The sequence below is a fragment of the Centruroides sculpturatus genome, unplaced genomic scaffold (assembly GCF_000671375.1).
Source record: "Centruroides sculpturatus isolate CEXI.00-Female unplaced genomic scaffold, Cexi_2.0 scaffold168, whole genome shotgun sequence".
Classification (NCBI taxonomy): domain Eukaryota; kingdom Metazoa; phylum Arthropoda; class Arachnida; order Scorpiones; family Buthidae; genus Centruroides; species Centruroides sculpturatus.
The window spans coordinates 251072-277831 of NW_019384519.1; the positions used below are offsets into that span (position 1 = coordinate 251072).

At 30.8% G+C, this 26760-nt stretch overlaps 1 protein-coding gene across 2 annotated transcripts in view; it reads right to left on the reverse strand.

The window, feature by feature from the left end:
• Window positions 1-26760, reverse strand: part of LOC111622682 (decaprenyl-diphosphate synthase subunit 1-like) — a 61447-nt gene that overhangs the window by 13682 nt on the left and 21005 nt on the right. For both annotated transcript variants that reach the window (XM_023365108.1, XM_023365107.1), the window contains exons 3-9: window positions 13638-13771; window positions 10992-11130; window positions 10823-10912; window positions 8510-8641; window positions 7811-7891; window positions 4261-4374; window positions 3045-3125 (exon numbers count right to left, since the gene is read on the reverse strand). In XM_023365108.1, the coding sequence (XP_023220876.1) occupies window positions 3045-3125; window positions 4261-4374; window positions 7811-7891; window positions 8510-8641; window positions 10823-10912; window positions 10992-11130; window positions 13638-13771 (771 nt within the window). The remainder of the gene's footprint in view (window positions 1-3044; window positions 3126-4260; window positions 4375-7810; window positions 7892-8509; window positions 8642-10822; window positions 10913-10991; window positions 11131-13637; window positions 13772-26760) is intronic.

A 26760-nucleotide genomic window follows, 5' to 3' on the forward strand; every position in this document is an offset into this window, starting at 1 on the left:
CGGTACCTAATTTACATACTGTACAGACGATAGTAAACTCAACTTACTCGCCTAAACTCTCCGTAGCGTGGCGCTGGACGGCGGAAAGTATATATATAATTATAATAAAGTTATAATAAATTAAGTTAATATATAATTATATATACAGTACCTAATTTATATATAAACAGACGATAGTAAACTCAATTTACCCGCCTAAACTCTCCGTAGCGTGGCGCTGGACAGCGGAAAGTAGTTCCGCTGCCCGATGATGTTTTACTGAATTATAGGAGTTTTTTTACCAAGTTTGTACGGATACCGTCGCAATTTTTTCGCCGTCATATAAGAATCCGAACTATAGGAACCCGTGTTATAGGGGGTCGACTGTATATCAAATTATTCAAACTTCAAGACACCATTAAAAATAAAAATTGCATTATAGTGAACATGTTTTTTAGTTAACTGTATAAGTTGGCGACCCCACAGAAAGCCCGTCGCGACCCCCTTCTGGGTCGCGACCCACAGGTTGGGAACCCGTGCTCTACTGTATTTCTCTTGTGACCTTACCCAGGACCAGCGTTTTAAAAGATTGTCGGCAACCAGAGGGGTCTTAATCAGAAAGTCCTTCTGCAATGACAATTCTATGCAGTTAATTTTTCTGCAGTCTTTTAGATACATTTCAGTATGATAAATCATAAATTTATCAAACTGTGTGGTTTTGATATATGCAGTATATTTGTGGAACCAATTAACCATATGTATTAAGGGTTAACTGTACAGTACATATGCTGTAACAGTGTTCAATTTTTAGACTATTCCTCTTACACTTAGTTTAGATACACCGACAGAAATGAATCATGTTATGCCACGAAAACATTAAAGGTTCTTTGTGAAACTCAGCACACTTAATACTCATCATCACTACATTTGATCAACTGGTGCATTCATTACAACTTTCCATTCAAACAAAATATGGGAAGAATATTGAATGAGTGTCATTTTTGTGATGTGAATAATTTCATTTACATTTACGTTTTTGTACTGTGTGTTTTTTAAATTGTTTATGAAGTGATATTCCATGATGTAAAGTTAGAGCTCTTTATAAACACTACTCAGACTTTGAGAAAGGTCAAATTGTGGGATGCATCCTTTCATATTTCTTAGTCAGTTGTAGTGCAAGAACCTTTCAGAAAGGCACAACATAAGGATAACCATAGAAACAATCCTACAGATGAATGACTGCAGCCAAAATCTGATCAATTTGTAAAAGTAGCATCAACACAAACATTTGGAAACAGACTGCATGAGACTAGCTTAACATCAAGGGTTACTATGCAATATCAAGTAAAATAATACTTGAGGTCATTGCAGACAAAAACTAGCCCAGTATAGAGCTAGAATGAACCGGACTATAGTCAACAAGCAAAGAATAGTACTCAATGATAAATCCAGATTCTGTCTGGGACAAAGTGATTATTGTCAACATGTCCTGTAAAGAGCAGAGAAAGGTGTCATCCAGATTTAACTACAGAGAGGCATATATCTGCAACATCTAGAATCATGGTTTGGGAATGATTGCATATACAAAAAGTACAAAAAGGTCAAATGCGATTACTTTGGATACAACAAATGCTCTGCAACATTCATCATATACAAAATAGTAAATCTGCCAATTATACCCCTTTATGTTGACAATTCAAAGTAGTATTTTCAATGTGATAATGTCCAAACCTTGAGAGATACTGAAACAATAGAATATCAAGCAAAATCTCTGTCTCCAATTGAAAATGTTTGGCATGCTATAAAAATGCTTATTCAGTCTAATGCCCATTGGGTTCACACTAGAACTTGATGGGCACTGGCTCAAGGAACTGAGCATGCAGGCACAAAGAGACATTGCTAAAGATTCCATCAAAAACTAGGATTCATTATTAGCAAAATACAACAGTACATTTGTAATAATAGCAGTCACACTTCTTACTAATTTTTGCCATTTGCATCTGTAAGTGCTTTAGGATTAAGTCTTCACTTTAATCAGCTGTCTTTTGTGTGCCAATTTACATGGAAATCTGTGTAAATTTTCATAATGTAACAACTAACTTCCATTCTGTCAGTGTACGTTCAATAATTAATGCATCATCGTCATAGGTGCTCCAATCTTTAAATTAAATAAAAAGAAAACAAACTAATATAAAATATCACGTAAGACTGAACATTTGATTTTTACATAGATAGAATTAACAATGTCTACTGCAGCTGAAATTGTTCTCATTTTATTTTCACTATTTTTCATTCAGTACACCCAAAGACAATAATGTGTTTATCAAAAGTAGTTGGTTTAACTTCCATTTTTATGCATGAAAATACTTCTGGTAAATCAAATTGTCATTGTGTGTGTTGCATAAAAGCATTTTACTTACAGAAAGACTTCCTCTTCTCAAAAAAATTGCCATCACCCTGATTTAAAAGATAAGTTAAACTACTAAATATTAAATGTCCAATTTCTGATAAACAACAACACCACATTATTTCCTGCTTTATATAACATATTACATGCAAGAAACAGCTTTAAATAGTCTCTAGTAGCTTTCAAGCTTCCACAAGCAAAGATGTAAGAGCTTATTCAGAAATTTTTTGTGCACATGTACATTCCAATAAAGCAGGAACTAGTGTGATTGTTCTTAATAAGTGAAAATATCAGAATATTTGAAGTTCAGTATTTACATTGGACTGAAATCCTAAATGTAAATTATGATAAATATGCTATTGGTTGTTAAAACAGTGTAGGGAGGAATGAATTAATTGCAATGATTTGTGATGTCCTACCTACAAGAAAATTGTATGAATATGCAAAACATAAGCTCTGTTGTGCCTTACAATCCACTCAAATATTTTGAGTGATTCTAAATTAATTATGATATAGAAACACTGACTGCAAATGAAAATCATTAATCACTTCTCATAAAACAAATACTACTCTTATAAACTTATTGGTTATAGAACTAGTATAGTATCTAAAAATCAGAAATTACATTTCAAAATTACTTTAATTAAAAAAAATTTACCTTAAGTACAGCTTCGTAGGCCCGTTCAACATCCCTTCTTTCAGAAAACCTTCTCATAATCATTGGGTTTAATTCTGGAAACTAGAGAAAAAGATATTGGACATTGGTAAATATTTCAAAAATGTAGTGCTGTTTACACAAGAAAAATATCAAAGAAAAGCACATGAAATGTAAGCTGCTCTGCCTGTTGTATTTCCCCTCAAATACCCCATACTTTCTATTTGATGGGAAATAGGCAGAGGAGATTACATTCACGTTAATATTTTAACAACAACAATAATAATGATATTAAATATAAAGAATATCAATCCTCAACAATGAGAATTTAAAGCTCAAAAGCATTTGAAAGATTAATGGAAGATTATCAAAATTGAAGAATGGCATTTTATATATTCTGTTTGAGTTTAGAAGTTTCAATAACTGTATTTAAATAAATAGATTTTAGTTTCGACTTATGAGTGTTTCCACTCCTTATTCAAGTAACTTCGATGGCTCCACAAGTGTTATTAAAAATTACCTCTTGGAATGGAGACAAATTCTTACAATCTTTTTGTAATAATATACAATTAATTTAAATAATTTCTTAATTTCATATCCATTTTAAATGAAGAGAACGATATGTTAAAATGCATTTGTACAGAATGGATACAAATTATTGAATTAAAATCAAATAGTATTTGTGTTTACTTGGTTTACAGTTAGCTTGATAAGCTTCTACACATTTGTTTCTAATTAATAATATACCAGCTCCCAAATAATTATTTACACTAATAAATTAATTTTGAATTTAATTAAATTATTGTAAAAAGTTCTGGAAAACTAATCCAGAGCAAGACTATAACCTGTAACATCTTATGGTGCAGATTCATTACCAGTCTTGTGAAGCTTTATCTAATTTTCACTTTTGGATGTATGTTATTTGAAATTATATAACCATACAGATTAATTATCAAGTTAATAAGTAAATCAGCCATTTAGATTTATGATCGAATACTTTTTGTATTAATTTAACTTAGAACTATCTTGTACAAAGACTGCATTAATTAAATGTTAGCAATTCATAGTAACAGCACTCCAAACAGTGATTTCTTGAAGATTAATTTGTAATTGAATCAACTAGAATTTTCAAGTTAGAATGAAAATTTTAATTTTTTGAAGACAATTGTTAACTTTTGTTGGGGTCCTTAAATATATGAAATTTTCTAAAACTCCTTACCTTTTCGCACGCAAAGAGCACGGGTGCCGTGGCCAAACCTAATCTCAAGTCTGTGGCTGCCGGCTTTCCCATCTCGGCCTGGCTTGAAATAAAGTCCAGCATGTCGTCTACCAACTTAAAAAAAAAGGCTCGATTAATACTTTTTGCATATCAAATGGTTTATATTATTAATAATAATAATTTTATAAAATGATATAAAACAAATTAATTAAATTAAAATTAATATATTCACTGATTTTACTTAATTTTAACATTTGTAAATAATAGAACATTGCATTTTTTTTCCTGTGTAACAAATAGTCAACTATTACAATAATTACAGATCATTCATAAATATCATTATATGTAATTATTTTTCTGCATTTTCAAGAAAATAACAAAAAAATAAAAAAATCTATGGAAAGTTGAAAATATGTCATGAAATCATAATCTTATTGAAATATTATTACATATTAACTTGTTAAGCAAATTTAAAACTAACAAAGCAATTACCATTACTCTGATAACTAAAGATATGACTAGACTAGTGAGCAAGTGATGTGCGATGAACATTAAGTAATTAATAAATGAAAAACAAATGACATCCCTGCTCTAATGTGTCTAAAATACAATTATCTGGGAAGCAGCAAATCTCTCTTCTTTCAGATTTATGTATATTGTTCCTATTAATAAAACTGGTCCACTCTGGACTTTCTATATTTATTTATTTATTTTGACTCTCCATCCTGTGAGTGCTAACAAGGCCTTCGACATCCATTGTGGGTTCAGTCAGGTCCATGGTGAGGAGGAAATGCGACGTATCTGGGTCAGACCGCCCATAAAAATTTTCCCAAGGTTGCTTACCTGGATTTGATTCCAGGTTCCTCAGAGCAGCAGACTGATTGCTTAATTACCTAGGCTACCTGGCTATTAGATTCCTACATTAGAAGGTCTTTATTAAAAACAATCAAATTCGTGCATGTTTTGTGTAATGAAATATGCACTTGGTAATTTACTTCTTACCACTTTAAGTCAGTGTGGCCAACCACACACAAAACTAAGTAACTGAAAATTTTATTTTGTTGCTCGCTGTCAGATAATTGTTTGCTCATAAGCTGACTGTACTCTATTATACATAAAATGCATATTCACTAATGCATAGGAGCAGTTAGACATACAATTTGAAATAATGTTTTATATATTTGACTTGGATTAATTATTGAAAAATTGTCAGCAATTAACAGACTTCTATGATTTTGATGTACGAAGGTGGTTCAAAAAGTAAGTTTCCTGGCAACGTAATCTAATTGATGTGCAAAAGATATGCGTGCATCATCATATACCTACATACTCCTTATGACATACCACCGCGACATCTATGCACCCTCTGTAAATAATCAGAGCAACCCAATTCCCAGATTTCCCTGCAGAACATGAACCCACCATATCATTGTAATGTGTTGGTGGGAAGGTTGAATCACTGACTGTGGAAGACATGAGACTGACAATTCAATGGTAAGACTGGTGTAGAGATCCACAAGATGTCTACACCATAAGTACACCGTACCTACATGTAAGTACGTACTTAGGTAAGCACCTTACACTTTGGTACATGACATTTGAACCTCATGCTTACCTAAGTGTAAGGTCCAAATGTCATGAGCTTATGCAGCATACAAAAGAGGTGCAAGCAGTTCTCAGAAGGCAGAGATAGTGTGAAAGATGAGCATTGAACTAATAGGCCTGTAACAATGTTCACATTCAGGAAGTAGAACAAATGATCAGAGGAGATTGTCATATTCACATTTGCAAATTATCAAAAATAACTTTCTTCTTTCTGACAACCATTGTTTAATAATTCAACAAACATTTTGGCCTGATTTATAGGCCAGCACTGGGTCAACTGTAATGTATACTGCGTTCTATTTTGAAACAGTGAATAGTTATATGACATACACCAGTTTAAAAAACTTTAGATTGTATATAAAATTCAAAATCAGTTAATTTACAAATATTAAAATTATATTTTCATATAACACAAAAATTTACTACATAAAAGGGTCAATAATAAAGTCATATTTGGCCACCACTTTTGCACTTCTGGGGTTGTCGTAACATGACTGCCACATTACGGATAATGATGATGCAGTTTCTTTTCATTTTTGCTTTGAAAATGTCCAGAATTTCTGTTTTTATATGGTCTTTGTTAAAGTTCTGCTTAATTAATTCTGTTTCTTCAAGTTTCGCTTTCACCCTTGGCTTGCTGGCATATATGGCTAGTGAAGTGACAGGTTTACTTTTCTCAAAATAAACCTGTCACTTCTCAATGTTGTATTATGTTCTTTTATTCTATTGGCTATTGATCTGTTTGTAGGGTCAATATAAACCGGATGCAATCAAATCTTTCGTCAGTGATTGGATATGATACACCCTAGTGCCTTAGATAAATGTATACTATCTGTACTATTGTAAAATAATTTGTATATATAATCTAGCTGCTGTTATGCCACTAGCTGAGATTGGCACCTACATTCCTCACTATTTATTCATAAAGCAATCTTAGTCTGGTATCATAGTTAGCTATTATATGTCTGGATTCTACTGGAGTGTGTTGACAGGGTTGCTACCTGTTATTACGGATGTATTTTTGCACCAATCTATACAAGTTGTCTTGAGTATTCATGTGTTATTGCACCCTTTCTATGTTTGAGTTCCTGTACAATGTCTAATATATTTGTACAATATATGAATGCACATCTTACAAAAGCCCAGAAGGCTGCCACCTTGTACAAGAATGGTTTGCTGGAGCATACAGGTATAAAGTATAAAATATATCCCGATTTATAATATACACTAATGATAATACTGCCTTCATTGATATTGCTGTTTAGATCTAAAAAGTGTGCTGATGAATACTGTATTGATCTAACTTCAAGGTGAGGCCATATGGATTTGAAGGCCAACTTATCTATATTTGGTTTTGATCTCCATATTATAAGAATGTCATCTGCATACCTGGTGTACAGTGTGATATTCAATAGGAATTCAGGTAAGTCTTTCTTCTCAAGAGCATGTATTATGAACTTACACAAATCCCCATTGGTACTCTGTACTGTTGTATTTGAAAAATGATATGTAACATAATATATGTGCGAGCTCTAGGATATGATTATGGCATTGCAAGGCCAACTCCACTTTCTCAAATAAAAAAAAATCACATAATGCACAGAAGCAAGACTGTATATGAGAACTCAATCCTTTACATAATCTGTCAAGAATTTCTCTTTCCTTTTCTAATATACAAGTGGGTGATCTAGCTTTGTCTAGTATGGATCTTAGCTATTTTCCTGGCTTGTAGGTTTTTGCAAAAGCAAAAAATTTTGTGGTGTCGGGTGAATTGACTACTACCGTATGTGTGAATCTTACCACTTAGTGATGTAGACAGTCAACATAACTATCATTTACCCTACTATAATTTACTGTCTTGACATATTTGTCCAGCTGAGATTTAATATTTTATTAAATACAGTATGTTAATCTGGTCAATAAATAATACTAATTATAACTATACCTGAAATGCAATTCCCATGTTCCTTCCATACTGAAATGCAGCTTCTTGTAACTGTTGATCAGCACCTCCTAAAAGAGCAACCTGTGTTTTTGGATTAAAACAATAAATATATTTAACACCTAGCTGTTTAATAATAATAATAAAATATCTAAAATATTAAATGACATATGTTTAATTTTCATAAATTTAATTATTATCAAAGAAGTATACAATGTACACCAATCAATAGAGTAATTGTCCAAGTTTCATCTCCCATCTGCATTCAAATGTCTCATTACCTACCACCTCTTGGAAGCACCATATGTGAAAGCAGCAATTCCCTGACAGAAAAGGCATTTTGTGTTTTCCAGTTTGCAAAGTCAGAACCACTTTTCATCGTGCAATGCGCGTATTCAGTAGGATCTGAAGAATTGTGACCACTGCAGGAGGAGTGATGATAAACATGCTGCAGCAAGCATAGGAAGAATTTGAGTGAGCATTGATTGAATGTGTGCCATGTGACACGAGGTGCACATGTTGAGAAATTGTAATGGGCAAATGTGAAACTCTGACAGTTTTCCAATGATTTAATGTACATTATGACTTTCTCAGATAATAATTAACATGATTACAATAATTTAAAACAGTAGAATTCTGTTTTGGAAGACCCTGTATTTTACTAAAAACTGTATTCCTCACTCTGTCTAAAATATTACTTACCGATTTACATGTATAAGCTATTAAGCTGGCAGTTTTTTTGAAGGTCTTTTGGAGATAATGAGAAAATCTTTCAGTCTCATCTTCCTTAGAACCTAATTGCATAAATTCACCTTGTATAAGATCATGCAATACCTAAAACAAAATCATAAACTATTAGAATTGTTCAAATATATTATTCTTTATTCTAAACTAATGCTATGATATGTTTTTCTCCAATTTCATATTCAAAAAACCAGAGCCAGAATTAATTTGTAATTAATGAATATATCGGCTTGAAGGTTAGGCCACAATATTGCATTAAAATTAATAATTAAAAATTAAACTTGAATTAATTAAATTTAATTTAGAAGATCCTGGAAGATAAAATTGACCCAGTGCATGTCTCAAACCCATAACTTTCACTTAGCATGCAGACATGTTACCAGTTATGCCAAAACTCCTTAATTAGCCTTACATTAACCCAAATGTAATCTGGCTCTAGTTGTTTGAACAATTAAAAATTTTAAGTCATGGTTTATATAATAATTATCTAATTACATTGTAAAAAACATAGAGATTTAAGTTTTAAATTTTGTGATATCTATTATTTTTTACATTGAAATTAATTTCTAGTTTGCTCCATCTTTAATTGATTATTTTAATTTTGCTTTATCAACTGTTATGTATGCATAACAAAAGAAAGTATGAGAATCGTGTCAAATTTGACCCTTCGTTTTTTTTGCAAATCTCCATGTTTTGAAACCCCTGAATCCAAAAAGTAAAAAAAAATTCAGTTTGTGTGTGTGTGTTGGTGTCTATTTCACTTACTATCTCAGGATGGGTTAAAGATTAAGAAACAATATTTGGCACGTTGGTTTGTATACGAGGGATATTGATGATATTAAATTTTGATGGTTAAAGGTCAAGAGGTTGAGGAAATATGGGGGAGGGTGATTTATCTTGAGAGGGATAGGATTTAATGAAGATTTTATTTGTTATTAACATTTACATAACTTTGAGAGTAGAGTGAATTTTATGAAAAACTAAGCTTTTTGCCATTTAATAGTAATTAAAAATATAACTTTTTAAAATCTGATAACAGATGGTGCTACACAATTTTATTTTTTGCTTAATAACACAAAAAGATTTTTTAATAAAAACTCAATAGCCGGAAAAGTTACGCAACTCTTGTTGCTAGATTTTTTCTGTTATGTTTACTTCTTTCAGAACTTTATCCCAATTGGCATCTCTCTTTATTCCGAACTTCCATTTCTTCAAATTCAAATTTATAATATCCTAAAAGTGTGATTGTCACTTGCATTTTATCATCTACATACAGTAACACAAAGCTTTATTTATTTCTATTGTAAAGAAATTTTGTAAACTCTGCAGTATTCTAATGTGCATACCTACTAATACAACTAAAAAAAAAAAAGCCCATGCAGACAATGCTTCAACCTCTTCTTCCCCAACATGTACAGTAACACACTTTTTACAAACCTTCCCTCCTTAAACTGTACAGGCAATTAACAAATTCTCAAGAATATACGAGACACGATGGGATAAGCATTTAGACACACACAGAAAACCCAGAAAACTCTTTGCATGCATTTGGGACAGTAATTTGTATATAAGGGACATTGATGTTATTAAGTTTTGGTTGTTGAAGTCAAAGGAGTGGGGAGACAGAAGGGGTCACATGTCATATCTTGAGTAGGGTTGAACTTAAAATTTTACTGGTTATTGGCATTTACAATTTAAAAACTTTTCCCTCAAAATTGAGCCTTTTGCCTTTCTATAATAATTGGGCTGCATATTTCAAACTACATACCTATAAATTCCCACTGGCATCCTCTATCTGTCCTCCCTTAATCTCGAGAACAGAGTTAGATAGCTGAAAGACGAGACCAGATATGCAAAGCTTAGGAGCAGGAGGCCCCAATTAAGTAATAATTTAAAAATTTTTTAGTGACATCTTGTAATGAATGGTGCCACACACAATTTTAACTTTGTGCTAACATGTCTTAGTTTAAACATAAATTATTTTTACTGGAAAAGTTATGCAACTTGTTGTTGGATTTTTTCGATGTTATTTATACACAGAAAAGAATATTGTCACAAAACTAAACATATAAAATATTCTCAATAATGTCTGCAATACAACAAACTCTTTTGACCTAAACTTTATTATAACCCATTTTCTAGAACATATGACCCATTCAGTCAGTTAATGTCGACTTTTACTATCAAATTTCACAATCGCCATTTTAAATTTTCTACAAAATAAGCATTCAAATTAGAAACATTAAATTAAATATGAATAAATAAACCAACCTGAGCTAAAAACATAATTACATCTTCACTTCCTATTCTAGCGAGAAGTCTGGCTGTTTGAGCTAAAATAAAATCTCCAGTCAAAATAGCCTAAAAAATATAACCTGTATAAGTTATTAATCAAAGAATTTATATAATGTTACATAATATAAAATGATCTTATCCCTACCTTTTTCTGCCCCCACAAAAGATTCACACTCGGTTTTCCTCTTCGGGTGTCCGACGTGTCGATCACATCGTCGTGGACTAAACTGGCAATGTGTATCATTTCTGCTATCATAGCAACCTTACGTTGACTGTCTAATAATCTGTAACACAGTAACAAGAAAGGTTAGCATTTAATAATATGAATTTTATTGAAAAAAAGCAATGTTTAAACTGTATATGTTTAAAAATTGTCAAAAAAACTCAAATTCTATACTGCACATTATATTATTATTATCACAAATTAATCACATAAAATTAATGGCAAAAGGATAAAATTCCTGTCTTCTCTATAACACATCTGCTGATCATTTATTGATATAAACTCTCTTAATCTTTACTAGATACTGGGGTCACTGAATCAAAATCTGTAAAAACCTAGACTCCAATCTCAATATAAACTTAAATTTATGCTTAAACTATAGATTTATACTTAAATATAGGTTATAAATCTAAAAAGTAGATTAAAGCTTCAAATGGCAATGACAAAATGTCTTATATAAACAATGACAAATGGCACCACATATTTAGCTTTTACAAAGGAGTTGGAGATTTAAATCGAGGAGCCAAAGTCAGAGTTAGTTTCACATACTGACTCAACAGTCCCGCTAGAAAGTTGTTCGCATGTTTCAAATGATAAGAATGAAGACAAATACTAAAGAAGAAGTTCCTTGGATGTCTTACAAGGAACAGCTATTAATATTGAGATAAGTTTGATGGTTTCTTAACTATCTTTATTAATCTCTAACGGACAGCTCTAAAATTCCTTTATGAAAACTTTAATCAACCAAGAACATTTTTAATTTTTGTTCTTGTTATTTTTAAAAATAAAACTTTGTTCAAGTAGAATATTTATATTTTGTTCATTATTCAATATTTGATTAAGAGAATAAATGTTTTTATTTGTCAAAACTTCATTTCACTCTGCTTAGAGTTTACGTCACATCTTTAGTGCAGTATCTTTACAGCTTTAAGTAGAAAAAGTAATTCATTATTCAATAGGAATGGCTATAAATTAATCTTTGGGCAAGGAAATTTCTAGTTAATCTGCATCCACGTAATTAAAATGCTTTTGAAATCATTAGTTCATACTAGTTTACGATGCCTTTGATTGCACATATGTCCGAGACTTTTGTATAACAAAAGCTCTCTTAATTAGAAAGATTTCATGCTCCAATAAATATAAGCTGCACTCAATTGGAAGTTATAATATTTGCATGTAATTATACAGTATGATTATTAATCCTGGCTTGGATTTAGATTTATTTTTTCATATGAAGTAACCCTTGGCTATTCTTTAATAATCTACAGAAACTTTGTTTTGTAGAATCCCTAACTTGCAACCAAAAAAAAAAAATCTATATTCAATTAGTATTGTATCAAGTGTCTGACTTTTTATAGCCAAAGAAATAAAAATAAAATAAAATAATAATAACAACTCCCATCAAGTCCAGCTAATTCTAAAATACAATAATCAAATTGGGTCAACAGCATGTCGATAGTCTATAGGTTAAGGTCAAATCAAAAATTACGGCTCGATAAATTTCCTTGTAAAGATTCATAACTTCTTATAATTTATTTTTTCATTCATGCTTGTCTGTATTTACTGTTATTTCTTCTAAATTAACTTAAAACCGTTCGCAAGCTTTGAACTAGTTTTATTTTTCAAGTCCATCCGTACATTTGCTCTTACAAAAGCTACACTAAAAGCTCGGGATTAGTATAGAAAAAGTAAAGATTTTGTAAGTTTACAATCATTATATTTGGAGTTTATCATATTTTAATCATTTCACATATCTTTAAAATTGTATTTCGTTAAAGCACAAGTCCCTATTATTGTTTACAAATCAAATATTATGTAAGATGCAATAACTTACGATATAAAAAACTTCATATGCATATAAAAAATTCAAACCTTATGCATGACCTACTAAAATAATATTCACTCTGTCAAAACACAATTGAAATGGCAATAGTTATGTGATTTTGATGTCATTTGACATTTACTAGGAGGATAAAATATGTTTACTGATAAAAACACATAATAGTTGTAATAACTGTTCCGCTACGTGTTGTAATCTCTACACGCTTCATCATGCATAGTTTATCAATTATTTTCCACATAAATAATCTCCTTTCTTCACCTTCATCAAATGTCAATATTCAATTTACAATTCTGAAGTTTATCTTTAATGTCTTTACATTACACAAGATGTTTTGAAAGTCTACTTATAAAATGCAAACTACCCAAAGGGACACTTGCCACTCGTGTGCATATAACATCATATCTATTGTCACGCATGCACCATGAGGAGAGGAAAGCATTTGCATGCGCATTTGGTTAAATGTTGCTCTGTATCATTTACAACTTCATAACAAGGCAAACTCTGTAAATATGTATGGAGAATTTTGAATTACCCTATGCATATATATGGCACAATATAATTATATAGCAACCTATATTAAATACCAATATTTTGAAATTTAAATTATACATTTATGGAAGGCTACATTAATGGAAATTTGATTTTTATCCCTCAGATAACGCTAAAACTATTCATTTTTAATGTTAATTATTAAAAGATCATGGTAACCAAGATATTTTACTTACATATTGGAATGAAACATGTGGAAATTTAATACTCTTGCCACAAGCATGACCACTATCGGTCGGAATGCTTTTCCACGGCCGTCGAAATAGTATCTGGAAATCTGATCCAATTCCGGCCTGTTCGTCCATAGTTCCTACAGTAAATTGTAAATTCAATTTTAATATCTTACAAGCCAAGTTAACATAATATAACTGATTATAAAATTAATTTATAAAGATGAACTCTCTGTCATAACATTAAAAAGGAGAAAGCTTTGAATTAAAAAGCTTAAAAATTATTAAATGCTTCAGAAAAAAAAAAAAATTTCTTATCATCTACAGATCAATGCACTTTGTCACAGTTAAAGTTAACCTGCTTCAGTTTTCCTTAAGGCAGAAGGTCAAGATTAACATTTGTCTATGTAGTCAACTAACCTAAATTTGATATCTTCAAAGAAATATATTACAAAAATGATGACCCAAAATCATTATTATGTTTGGATAATTTGATCTAATACGATTCGTAGACAAAAGTAATCCACCTTTTTTTGCATAAGTAAATAAGGAAATAATTAGATAAAATTATGCTTTGAAAATAAGACACGAGATAAGAATAAGAGTCTAGAGCAAAACAATTATTAAATATTAACTAAATTTAATTTATTTGTCGCAAAGTTTATTAATTTAATCTCCGTATTAAACATAAAATTAATGTTAAGTACTAGTGACAATCACATTGTCACTGTCATAAGTACTAATTTTACAAAGTTGACTACGGTCATCAGTTAATAGAAAGTATTAAATTTATAAGTCCAATAAGCCTCCTTAACAAGGATAAAATTAATTTAAAACTTTATTTTCTTAAAGAATGCCTGCAGTATCATTGCTTATAAGTATCGCCATATGAACTGCTCTTAATTATTTCGAATCGACTGTAATTTTACCATCAATTATTAAAGTTTACAAAAAAAAAAAAAAAAATGGTTCTTTTTGTAAATAGTAATATAGTTCAAAATAATAAGAATCAGGAAGAAATAAAATTTAATAATACTAATAATAAGAATCTTGAGAATTTTGATGTTATTTGTTTCCAGGAAAATACTTTACCATTTATAAAATAGATCCAAGTGTGTCACCATCTAGAAATGTAGCTAAACTGGTTTCTTTACCTGACACAATTTTTGAATTGATCATCTCTCCCTGGTGGACTAGTTGTCTTACTGTTTTCAAGTTCAAGTTCAATAGCAATTTTGAAAAAACATCTGCGCAATCAGAGAAAACAAAATACTAGAGATTGTCTTGCAATACTTTTCAAGAGGATCCTTTCACGTTGCACAATATGATGCTTAAAAATTTTGGAACCGAAAGCTAATACTGCATCCATGTCTAGCACGGGAAAAGGAACCGAAAAATTTTAATTCAAAGCTCTGAATTTAGAGTTTTGCTTTGTTCCAAAATTTTCATAGCATATCAATTGCTAGTGAAAAATTTTACGGCAATAAATTGAAGATAATTGCTAAGTAAAATGTTCACATGGTAATATCACAGTAATCTTCTTAGGCAAGTTTATTATTATTAACAATTTTAATTGAAATATTAAATCTATGCTATACAGGGTCTTCCAAAAAGAATTCTACTATTTAAAATTATCCAAATTGTGTTAATTATTATCCAAAAAATTATTAAAAAATCATCCAAAGTTTTGTATTTCCGGTTACAATTTCTCAATACTTGCACCTCGTGTGATGTGACACACTTTTGACCGATACTCAAATTCTTCCTATTCTCTCTACGGCATATCTGTTGTCACTCACTCCTCCCATAGTAGCCACAATTCTGCAGCTCCTGCAGATTACACATGTTGCACGATGACGAGTGATTCCAATTTTGTGAATTGCAGAACACAAAATGCCTTCTCTATGGCACTTTGTAGAGGTGGTAGACAAGATGTTTGAATGCAGATGGGAGATAAAACTCAGGCTCTATTGGATAATAATTACAATAATTAAAAATGTAGCATTCATTTTGAAAGACCCTGTATTAACTAAGCTTCTTAAATTTATACATGGGGCCAGTAGGCTAACTTGTAAGTGTACTTCAACCTAAAAGATACAGCATGCACCCAATCTAAGCTTCATACTACTGTAATGTTACATTGTTAAAAGTTTAGCTTCTCATGGAAAAAATAGCATTTTAGCTCAGTTCCATTCAGAACCTTTCATCCTAGTAGTTTTTATTTAAAGTTATCTCAGTCAACATTGCATCTTTTCTGCTACTAATAATGCCTTTATGTTTCTTCAATCAATTCCTCCTCATTGCTCCTGTATAGACAGTGTTTCCAAACTAGGCTTCTTTAAATGAATGGCATACAACCCACTCTTATCTTCCCACAGTTCTCTATCATTTGTGAAAATCCTGCATAACATAAAGAGTGAAATAACAGGAATATTTTTAATGGAAATATCGTGGTAACCTTAATAAATTAGCTGACCTATAAAATTAACAGTGTCAATGCAAATTGAACACCAAGTCTCCTTGGAAGTAATTTAGCTTGGGGAAATAATGCATACCTGATCTTATTGTTTAAATATTAAAATTTAGACTCCAAAACCCATATTTACCCTCTCTACTTTTAAGATGACAGAGATGCAAGGGAAGAAGATGAAAAGGCAGAGGTGTATATATATATATATATACACCTCTGCCTCATGCATATATATAAAACTCTTAAAGAAGCCTTGTCCAGAAACTGCTATAGCAGAAGTAACAAGGAGGCAATTAAGAATTGAAGAAATGTAAGGGCATTAGTAACAGTAGAAAAGATACAATGCTGACTAAGTTAACTTGGAAGTTTTCATATTGGTTTTCATTTCAAGTGGAATGAGGCTAGATTACTATTAAGACAAAAAACATTATTTATAAAAGATGACGTTAAAAGTTCTCCCCTATATAGCAAGTCATAATTATATAACTTTGAAAATATTTTATATAATAAGCACACATTGTATCCTAATTAAAATACAAAGTTTTAATTATTGAGGCATTCATGATATTCTAAATTTAAACAGATGCAACATGATACAGAAGATGGCAGTAAAGGTGTCTGCCCGCCACTCTGGGGATACGGATCTGTCTCGGAAATTTTCCACATGAAGTTTGTTCCAGATAATGTCTGGTCCCATTCCACACTACCTATCCAGATATGGACCCAGTTGTATTCACAATAGGGAAAAAGATCCTATTAGTGTCCACAAGGCAGAGAGAGTTAAAAACTAAAAAAAAAAAAAAAACGTATAGAAGTATAAAAATGATGTCACACTTTCTATTTAAAAAATTTTAAAACTATCACTTTTTATTAGTAGTAACTACAAAAAATTTATCAAGCATGATCAGCTTTGATTGATTTTATTATTAATTTAAAACTTCAAGATACTTGTTTATATTCCATGCAGTAAATTTTATCCTTAAATTTAGATTTTATCATTTGTTTTTTTCATTGACAATCCTAACAAGTTGTCATATTAATTAATAAATGACTTGGGATAAAAACAGCATATCTCAATGGGGATTTCTAGATCCTAACTAGAAATTTCTGTGTGTGGGTCACCCACATTGCTGATAGCTTGTGTAGACATAGTATAAGTAGGGTAGAGTATATAAAAAACACAATAGCCCCAAGATCACTAGCAATGTATTATTGTGTATAGTGCCGACCCGAGGATGGAGCAAGATCCTATTATGGTGCCCCCTTGGTTGCCCCTAATTTATACCCTTTAATTTTCTTTACCACTGAGGTGCCCACTAGGACTTAGCGCCTGGAGCAGCTGCTCCATTCGCCCTATGGTAGGGCCGGCACTGATTGTGGAAGGAGCTGCCATATTGGTAAGGCAACTCCTTGCATGTTATATGTAAATCAGGAATGTGCAACAATGCTCAATAAAAACAAATAAATAGCAGAACAACAACAAATATTAAATTTTATTTTTCTTTACCTCACAACTAATCAAGTAGCCTAGTATTTGAGCCTGATGTACCTGTTTTCTGTTTCATCCAGTGGTCGACTGCTTTGTAACTTTTTTACATGTTTACTTTTAAACTTGTATGGGGGTAGCAGTGGAGGTTGGCAGAGAATGAAGGATGGAAGAGCATTAGTGTGGGAAATGCCATCCCTTTCCACCCCATTTGGCTACATCCTTGCTCACTCGAGCACAGTTTTGACAAAAGTGTATTTAAAGTCCAGAAACAATTGACAAATATCACACAACTTGCACATCTCTGTGTAAGCATATGAAATGATCCTAGTTGACACCAGAATATATTGCAATTGCCATCTCAATTTCAAGTAAAATCGGAATAGGCTGTTTTTATCCTGAATCCCTTAAGTACAGACTCCAAAAAGCTATCGTGCAAGGAAAATTTGTAATAACATTAGTTATGTACGGCATTGCATACAAGACACATAAGTTGTACAGTAGACCCACGGTAATCCAGCACCTCCTATAATCCAATAAGCTTATATGCGGCTCGGTATTCAATGGGCTGAAGAGAATGGTGCATCGTACAATGAACTTTTACTTCTGAGTAGACTGAGAGACAAGGCCTTACTCTTGCATTTAGCCAATGTAAAACAAAAGAAAACTGATGAATATTTGCATGCACCATAAATTTATTTGTTTATCCATTTTCAAATTAAGATCATACATAGTATCTTGGAAATACAGTACTTACATATGTTGTATGTAATTGATTGACATCAATATGTTTAGTTATTATTTTTTTGCAAGTGCTATAGTGTTAATAACGTTAATTTTATAATAAACCCTATGCTATCTATTGTGTTGTTTAATTCACTAAGTCCTATATCGTATATTATGTAGTACATATAGATTTGATCTTACCATTTTTATAAGCATGTAATTTGTCAGATTACAAGGTACTCCTTTTCAAAAAAGTTCCAGACTACAAGGGGTCGGTGGCAGTACTCTATAGTCCAACAAATTCGATCATCCGACACCACCTTGCAAAACGTTTGTCGGATTACCACGGGTCTACTGTACGCCCCATTTCCACTTCATGGTAGATGATGTCAATGCTTCTTATAGACATTCTGGTGCTTGGACCATGATTTCTGGAAGACTTCCTTGCCAACTGCATTATTTCTCATAGAATCCAGACAACTAGCTCTCTGGACTTCACTCTTCTGGATTTTGGGGCCTCTGGGAGACATTTCCAGCATTTGCTATAGGAAAACACTGCAACAACATATATAAAACTTCACTTTTATTAAACTTTTTCCAATGCATGGTAACTTTTTGGACATCATGTATTTTATGCAGTTCCTTATATCGTATAACCGAAAGTACCTGAAAATTTTAACATAACATCATTTGTTATGTTTAAAAATAACTTCTTAGTATCTAGGATAAACTTTTCTTTCATGGATAATAAATTTTGTAGATATTAACTCTCACTAATGCTTTAAAAATTTAACAGCAGTTGTTTCATTCAATTTTTCCAATTGACTGCATTCTTGTCTTTCAACAATTTCTATAGAAGAAGGAGGAGGATGGGATATTATTATGGACAATTTGATAGTTCATTCGATACAATACGCCGTTGATGTGGTATTGATTTCACCGACTAAAATAGGTCTACAAAGAAAATTAAATTTAACTCAGAGATACTTTTCAAAGATGGGATTGAAGATCAACCCGAATAAGACCCATATTATTGTGTTTCGAAAGGGAGGTAAGCTGGTGAGGCAAGATCATGACTTTTATTTGTTGAATGAAAAGTTGAAAGTAACTGAGGAAATATTATATTTGAGGGTTCTTATTACCTCAATGTCGTCTTTTGGAAAACACATTCAGTGGATGAAGACCAAAGCATATAGAATAATTAATAATTTAATTAGTTTATTAGTAAAAATGAAAACCAATTCTATTCAAATGCAGTTTCGACTCTTTTCAGCACTGGTTTTCAACTCTATTTGCTATGTTCTCCCATTATGGGGTCTGGACTGGTTATCCTACTTTGAAAAAATTCAATTGTTATTTATAAGAAAAATTTAAGAATTAGATAAAGCAGTGCCGGGATATGCAATTCGCCATGATACTAACAGATTGTTATTAGAACCCTACTTGGTAATTAGCACCATGAAATTTCTTAAGAGACTGTTAACTAGTGAGAACATACATGTTAATACAATACTAAAAGTTTTAAAGAACTTGGCAGAGAACAAAAAGAATTATCAAAACAATTGGTATAACAAACTTAGGATCAAATTGGAAAGTTATGGTTTGTCTCATTTACTATTTAACAGTACAGAAACAGACTGGAATTACGGAATTTCTTTATTGGTGGAGAATATGTATAATAATTCAATTGATCGTAAGATGAAAAGTTTACAGGAGTCAAAATTTCACCCATGGTATATAGTTAATTTAAATTTCCCTCCAGCAAATAATTATATTCATTATAAAATACCATTTGGGATGAAAAGATTTTATATGCAGATCAGACTAAACAGTTTTTATATTATAGTTGAAGGGAATTATTTGGATATCAGGAATAAACAATGTAGGCTGTGTAATGACCAAATTTCTGTATATTATATAATTAGTTTGTGCAAGGGTTGTTCCAAACTTAGAGAACAGACTGGTATTTCCACCTTGTCAGCCATCAAATCTATGCAAGAATTCTACCAAAAACTATTTCAGATGGGTCCAATTATGATTACCAGAATATATCAGTTCTTTATTAAATATATTAAAACAGTTGAGAGCCTTAATGAATGATTTATAAATTTACTTTTATTATTGTTCTCACTTCTTTCCAATATTATGTCACTTGATTAAATGTATGAATAGAAGATAATTTACATAATAATTATTTACTGTCAGAAGATATATTATATATTCACTAATATTTGTAAGCCAATGTACCCCTTGTAACTGGAATTTTTTCCAAATAACGCTAATAAACTTGAATTGAATTAAATTTCTATAGAAGGGACTATGATTTGAGATAAATGTTAAAAGGATAATATAAAAGAAAATACAGTAGAGTCTCGAAAACTCTGCCTAATGTGGACCGAAGGGTGGCCAATTTTGTGAAAATGCCGGGTATCGGGAATGGTGTTAAAAAAAATAAGTATGAGTGTTTCCTCAGAAAATACTGTACTGTACTTGTATGTATTGTTTACTTGAGAATACAACAGAGAATAAACTGCCCAAATACCCTTAAACAAAGGAAAAGTACATCCTTTATGAAGGCATAGAGCCTTTACTACATGAAAATGAAAATTAATGAATACACTGTGTATAGTAATTTACCTGATAAGACAGATCTCAGAAAAATACTTTATGAGGCATAAAGCTGTCTATAATGAAAATGAATTAACTAAGGATTATTTTGCCCTGCCAGGGTGTGGCTGAGTTATCCGGACTGCCGGGTTATCAAGTGCCGAGTTTTTAAGACTCTACTGTATCAATAAAAATGTGGAGCATATGATTTATTAAAAAGATGTCGCTTTAGTATAGGAAAACTTAACTAAAACAAACCAAAAACTGCACTGAATATATGGAAATAAAAGTGAAATACCAGCTCAAATCCTTAAATAATAATAGGAAAAATAATTATAAATCCCATACCAATTTGAATATTTATCAACTTGATATCATTTGTCATATTGTTTTTTTCATGTTAAATGTTTTTCTCTGGATCAAAATCTGAACATAAATCAATGTCTGCACTTTCAACCAGAGTAAATAATGTCATTATCAGCATATTCTACATTCCGATTTATATAGGTTAATAAATTAAAATAATAAATTACTTCCTTTTAGCTTTGAAAACAATCTAAAAAATGCTTCATTAAGAAATAAAATATGTTATTTTTAAATCTGTGATGTACAAATAAAGCAGAAGACTGTTGATTGGCATTAACTACCTTTAACTAAAGCTATAAAACACAAACAAATTAAACATTCTTTTCAAATTTAATTGAACAATGACAGTACTGTACAAAAATTACTGAAGATTAGCAAGAACAGAGTACTTACTGTTACAGACCATTTTTGACTATTTAAAATTTAAGCATGACTTGCTTCTATAAGTTTTAAAGTTTAGTTTATTTAGTGGTTCCTTTGATATTTTTCATTGTCTGGGGAGTATAAAATTTCAGAGATCCAAACCTCTAATTCAGAACTCATATCAATATCACCCATAAATCATTGCCAAAATACATTGAATTAGTACGAAAACACGAATAAGAAAAACAATAATAGCAGCTTATGATTGATTTAGTACAAGGAAGAGTTGGCTCCTCAAAATACTGAAAAGACTAAACTCTTAAGTTTTAGGTCGTATTACTTAATTTAAAGAATATTAAGAGTCATAAGGGTCGGCTAAATGTGTTTCAACTACCTGAGATTTTCAGAATTTCATTCACGATAATGATTTTTTAGAAGTCGAAACTTGTTTAACAGATCCTTATGTAACGATTAGTATGATTTTATGGGAAAAATAAACAGAGATAATCAGTCCGTTCTCACACGAAGTAAATATGATTTAAAAATTTGATAAAAACAGTTTTTATAAAACCTATATAATTTGTGAATTTAGATTAAATCTTTTTGTAAAGAGCAGGATATTGAAATATTTAGGTTATCACCTAATTTGTTCTATAATAATGTATTTATCTATTTTGCTTCAACTTAAATATCCCAGACAATTTATCTACAATTCTTTTTATATACACACCAGTTTTCTGTAGACTAAATTATATAATAAATGTGGTTTCGTTATATTCCTTAATAAGAAATTGAGATTAATTTGATATTTATATCAAACCATATATTTAAGTATTTCGAGATATCATGATTGTAAATTAAAATAAGATATAATTTATTGACCTTTCCTCAAATAGCATTTAACAGTATCAAAGTAATAAAGATAATCAAAATGACAATTTTGTTTTTTAAATGAAAATGTGTCAAAGTAAACTTTATTCTGAACACTATACCATTACATGAGCCACTCACTTGCCAAATCAATTTACTCCATAAAACAAAAAGCATAAAAAACTGATAATATAAGTTATTTTTTAAAATTTCTTTTAAACTTTAAATTTAAATAAACATTGTAGAATGTATCTTTATGTACTGTTATATTAAAGCATAGCTTTGATGTAACGATATATAAAATTAGTTACGCGAAAAATTTAAAAATAATAACAATTATATTAAGTATTTACAAATGGAGTTAATCAATTTGGCCTGTGAACGGCTCAAATATCTGCTAGGGTCCACATTAGTCTAGCAATATGGTGCTAGACTATAGAGTGGATGAACTGGGATCAAATCTCTATGGTAGCCGGCTTCTACCTCTCACAATCTGAGCCCAACAGCCACCCAATTTCCTTTCCGACGGATAATAGAAGAGCAATTCAAATTTAAAAATAGAAGCTAGCAGGAAAAGGGCTTTTGTTAAATCTACACAGTAGAGTGAATACGAACTTATAAAACTGAATATTTGTAGGAAGAGATGATCAGTTCTTTCAAATCTTCTAATTTGATTAAACCAATCTTTAAAAAATTCCAATTACAAAAAAAATTTTAATCTAAACAAAACCAATGCCAAAATTATAAGAGTTTTAAATAAATTCAGAAAATTATCTTACCAAAGAATTTATGATACTGTAATAATCCATTTATATATTTTATTATTTCAAATAAATAAATTTTTACTTTTACTATTATTTTTATCTGGGTGAAAGACCTGATATTTATTGTTTTCCTGTTTTTCTTCTTACATTTTAAAATAACCAAAAGAAATACCTTAAGTAATTCTGGTTAATTTACATTCTTCTTCTTTAGTGAAAACTGTCTTAATATAGAAGCACAGTTTATTAACTCGAGGATGTTTTCAAACTTTTGGACTGCTCAAAAACATTTCCTCATGTTAAAAAAATCCTCTTCCTTACATCCTCGTCAATTCTTTAAAAAGCATTTGTTATAAATAACAAAAATATAATCCAAACAGATTAAATTATTTTCAAATATTTTAATTTATTTATTTATATTCTAGTTGTCATTTTATTTCTTTGTATACCTGCAATGACACATTTGATAAACTGTTGATTTTAATGTATATACTCATTTTAATTCAATCTCTCGCTAAATATCACATTTATTATATCATTTATTAAAATGGAATTAAATTTTTGCACAATTTAAGGGACTCAATATTTAAAATTAACAAAACTTCTCCTCGGTTCTTTTTTGCAACTAAAATCCGGCAGCATAGTAGTACTGTAAAATTTTTAAATACACACACTCTCTCGTCGAGAACATATCAAAAATTACCATCTTCCACAAAGTTTGGCATATTTTCGAATATTTTTTAAGCTTAAAACACAAGTGTAACATACTACTGCAGCTTGGTAAATGTTCTTGTTTAATTTGTCTCTGGAAAAATTACTTACAAGCTTTCTTTATACTCTTCTGAATAATAACCTAATTAAGATCTAGTTCTCACACTACATGTTAACTTCAAGTAATTGAAGAAGCAAAAAACAAAAATTAAAGAAAAATATACCGCCGAACACTTAAAACTTGCAGAAAATTCGTTTAATATTATGAAATTTTGATAATTCGGAATCGTTTTCATTCCCCTTATGAATTTCCTGCTGGATTAAAGATAATCGATTGGACATACTTATAGTGTCTCGTTTAATAAGTTGTAATGTCCGCAAAAGGCGGCTTTGTGCCACTTTAACACCGCGATATTAATTCTGTTTTGACAATTTACTATACAGTATTTTTTTATTGTCAACTGAATCGAGCTTAGTCAATACGGCGCCTTTAGCAAGAGGCGCTACTGAAATCTGTCACCCATGGTAATGCATAATTAGTCATTCATTAGTCATAAAAAATTTTGGAATAATATAAAAGTGCTTTTAAGCACAATATAAACTGATGTAAGCATATTAAAGATTTGTTCCGATTAACAATTCATTTCAATGTTTATTTAAAGTATTATTACATTTATTTTTGTTTTTTATTTCTATTGCTATATCTGACTTTGTTTTTTATTGTATATTTGTATTTGTATATATTATTGTTTAGTTATTTTCTTATTTTTCCGTTGTCAATTTTTTNTTACTAAACTCTGCATACTCTTAAAAAAAAAAAAAAATAGGATAATAGACTGGACTATGTATATGCAGTAAATTCTAATCCTGTATGTATTTAAGGTTGTAATCACACACATTTTATATAAACACAATCACTAAAATGTAAGCAATCAGAATAATTAATTAATTAAACTCTAAAATTCAATTTTGAAAAAATGCAACATAGATCCGAGAGGCACTACAAAAAAAATGGGGCGACGAAAAGTGATTTTTATTAGCCTCAATTTTATTTATATATCAAGGAATTTATTTATATACTTATGCACATCTTCCCTAAAACTAGGAAATGAGTATTTCATAAAAAATTGTTTAAATAGATAAATATGGGACCTTTATACATGACTGTCATTGATTTGGCCAGGAACGGGGTCTGGCTAATCTGGTGAAACTGTCCATGAAAATGTCGGGATCTAATCCATAAACCCAGATTCCCAGAGTAACAGGTTGACACCTTTACCACTTTAGATATCTGTCCATTGTATATTATAGATTATTATTATTATTATTACTAAGTTATTTTCAATTTCTTTTAATATTCAGAAATTAAAATAATTTGATTGCTTTTTTTTAATAGTCATTGTATAATCTTGTGTTATCTCAAATATAGGGAAACGGGACCTAACGCTAAGTAGAAATATTGTTATTGTTAAAAATAAATGTTATTTTTTTTTACATAATCAATGTCAGAAAATGAAGATGCTTTGTTAATATCCTGTACACATTTCACTCAATGAAATTCTTTGATTTAATTAAGAATTCAATAATTAAACTGATACAAGGAAAATACCTTTAAATGATCTACATTTATTTTTACTTTGGTTATTTTTATAATTACCTAATTAAATTAAACAATTTGACAAGGAACTTGAATTATTTGAATTAAAAAAAATTTTATCCTTTTTGGGTGCATAACTTTTTTATCTGTATGTATAGATATCTGACATATATATACAATCTTACTGACAAAAATTTATGAACCTAGGTGATGTTGGAATTGAACAAAACTTTACTAGTGCAAACATAATGTCTATGGTAGTTACTACAATATTACAGCAAAGGGATTTGTGTGGAATGACAAGTAGAATTTAAAGCAACCTTTAGTAATCTTGCTTGAATACATGCAACAATACTGTCGAGCACAGAGGGATGTGATATCCTGAGACAGATTTTTCCACAGACATAATTGCTGCTCCATATCACTCACACTAATCAATGACTAAAGACGGGATTCCAAGGAAGTTGACAATGTGAGACATTCTGAGGAAACCTTTGCCAAGGACAACCTTGCTAGAAAATGGCTATTTGCAGCTCTGTCACAAAATGCATCACTAGGGCATGTGATCTCTTGAAGTCAACTTCGTCCCTCGTCACTACTAGGGGTGACCGATCATCATGAGATGCCAGCAGTAAGGTTGTGTGTGGAGAACCACCAATGAGTGCCTTATTTCTGCTTTTACCACTGAGCAGCACACTAACACAGTAGATGCCTGTTCCCAAACAAAACTATGATTTTCCACTAATGATGATACACTGCCAGTCTATAGCAGTCCACACTTCAGTCACAGCACCATCGCAAACAAAGCTGACAATGAAGAAGTGTTAACGGCAGAAGAAATAGTAATCATCATGTATGCAGAATAAGCCTGTCTATACCTGTCAAGAATACAGGTATATTATTCTGGCTTGGCATCAAGTAGCTGCACCCCTATACATAGTATTCTTTTTTGTTTTGTCTTATTTTATTTCTTGTTTACTTTTCTTTCATTGAGTAATTACATGCAACTGCTTTACTGTGAAAACACATTATATCTAGTTTACCTTGGTTGTGCTCAAGCAGTACTGAGCATTGTACTTTTGTTTTGTATAATAAAGATTAATGAATGAATGCTTCTGTCTCTGGATGATGGATAGACATTGTATAGTTTTTGACAAGTTTAATTAATTGGC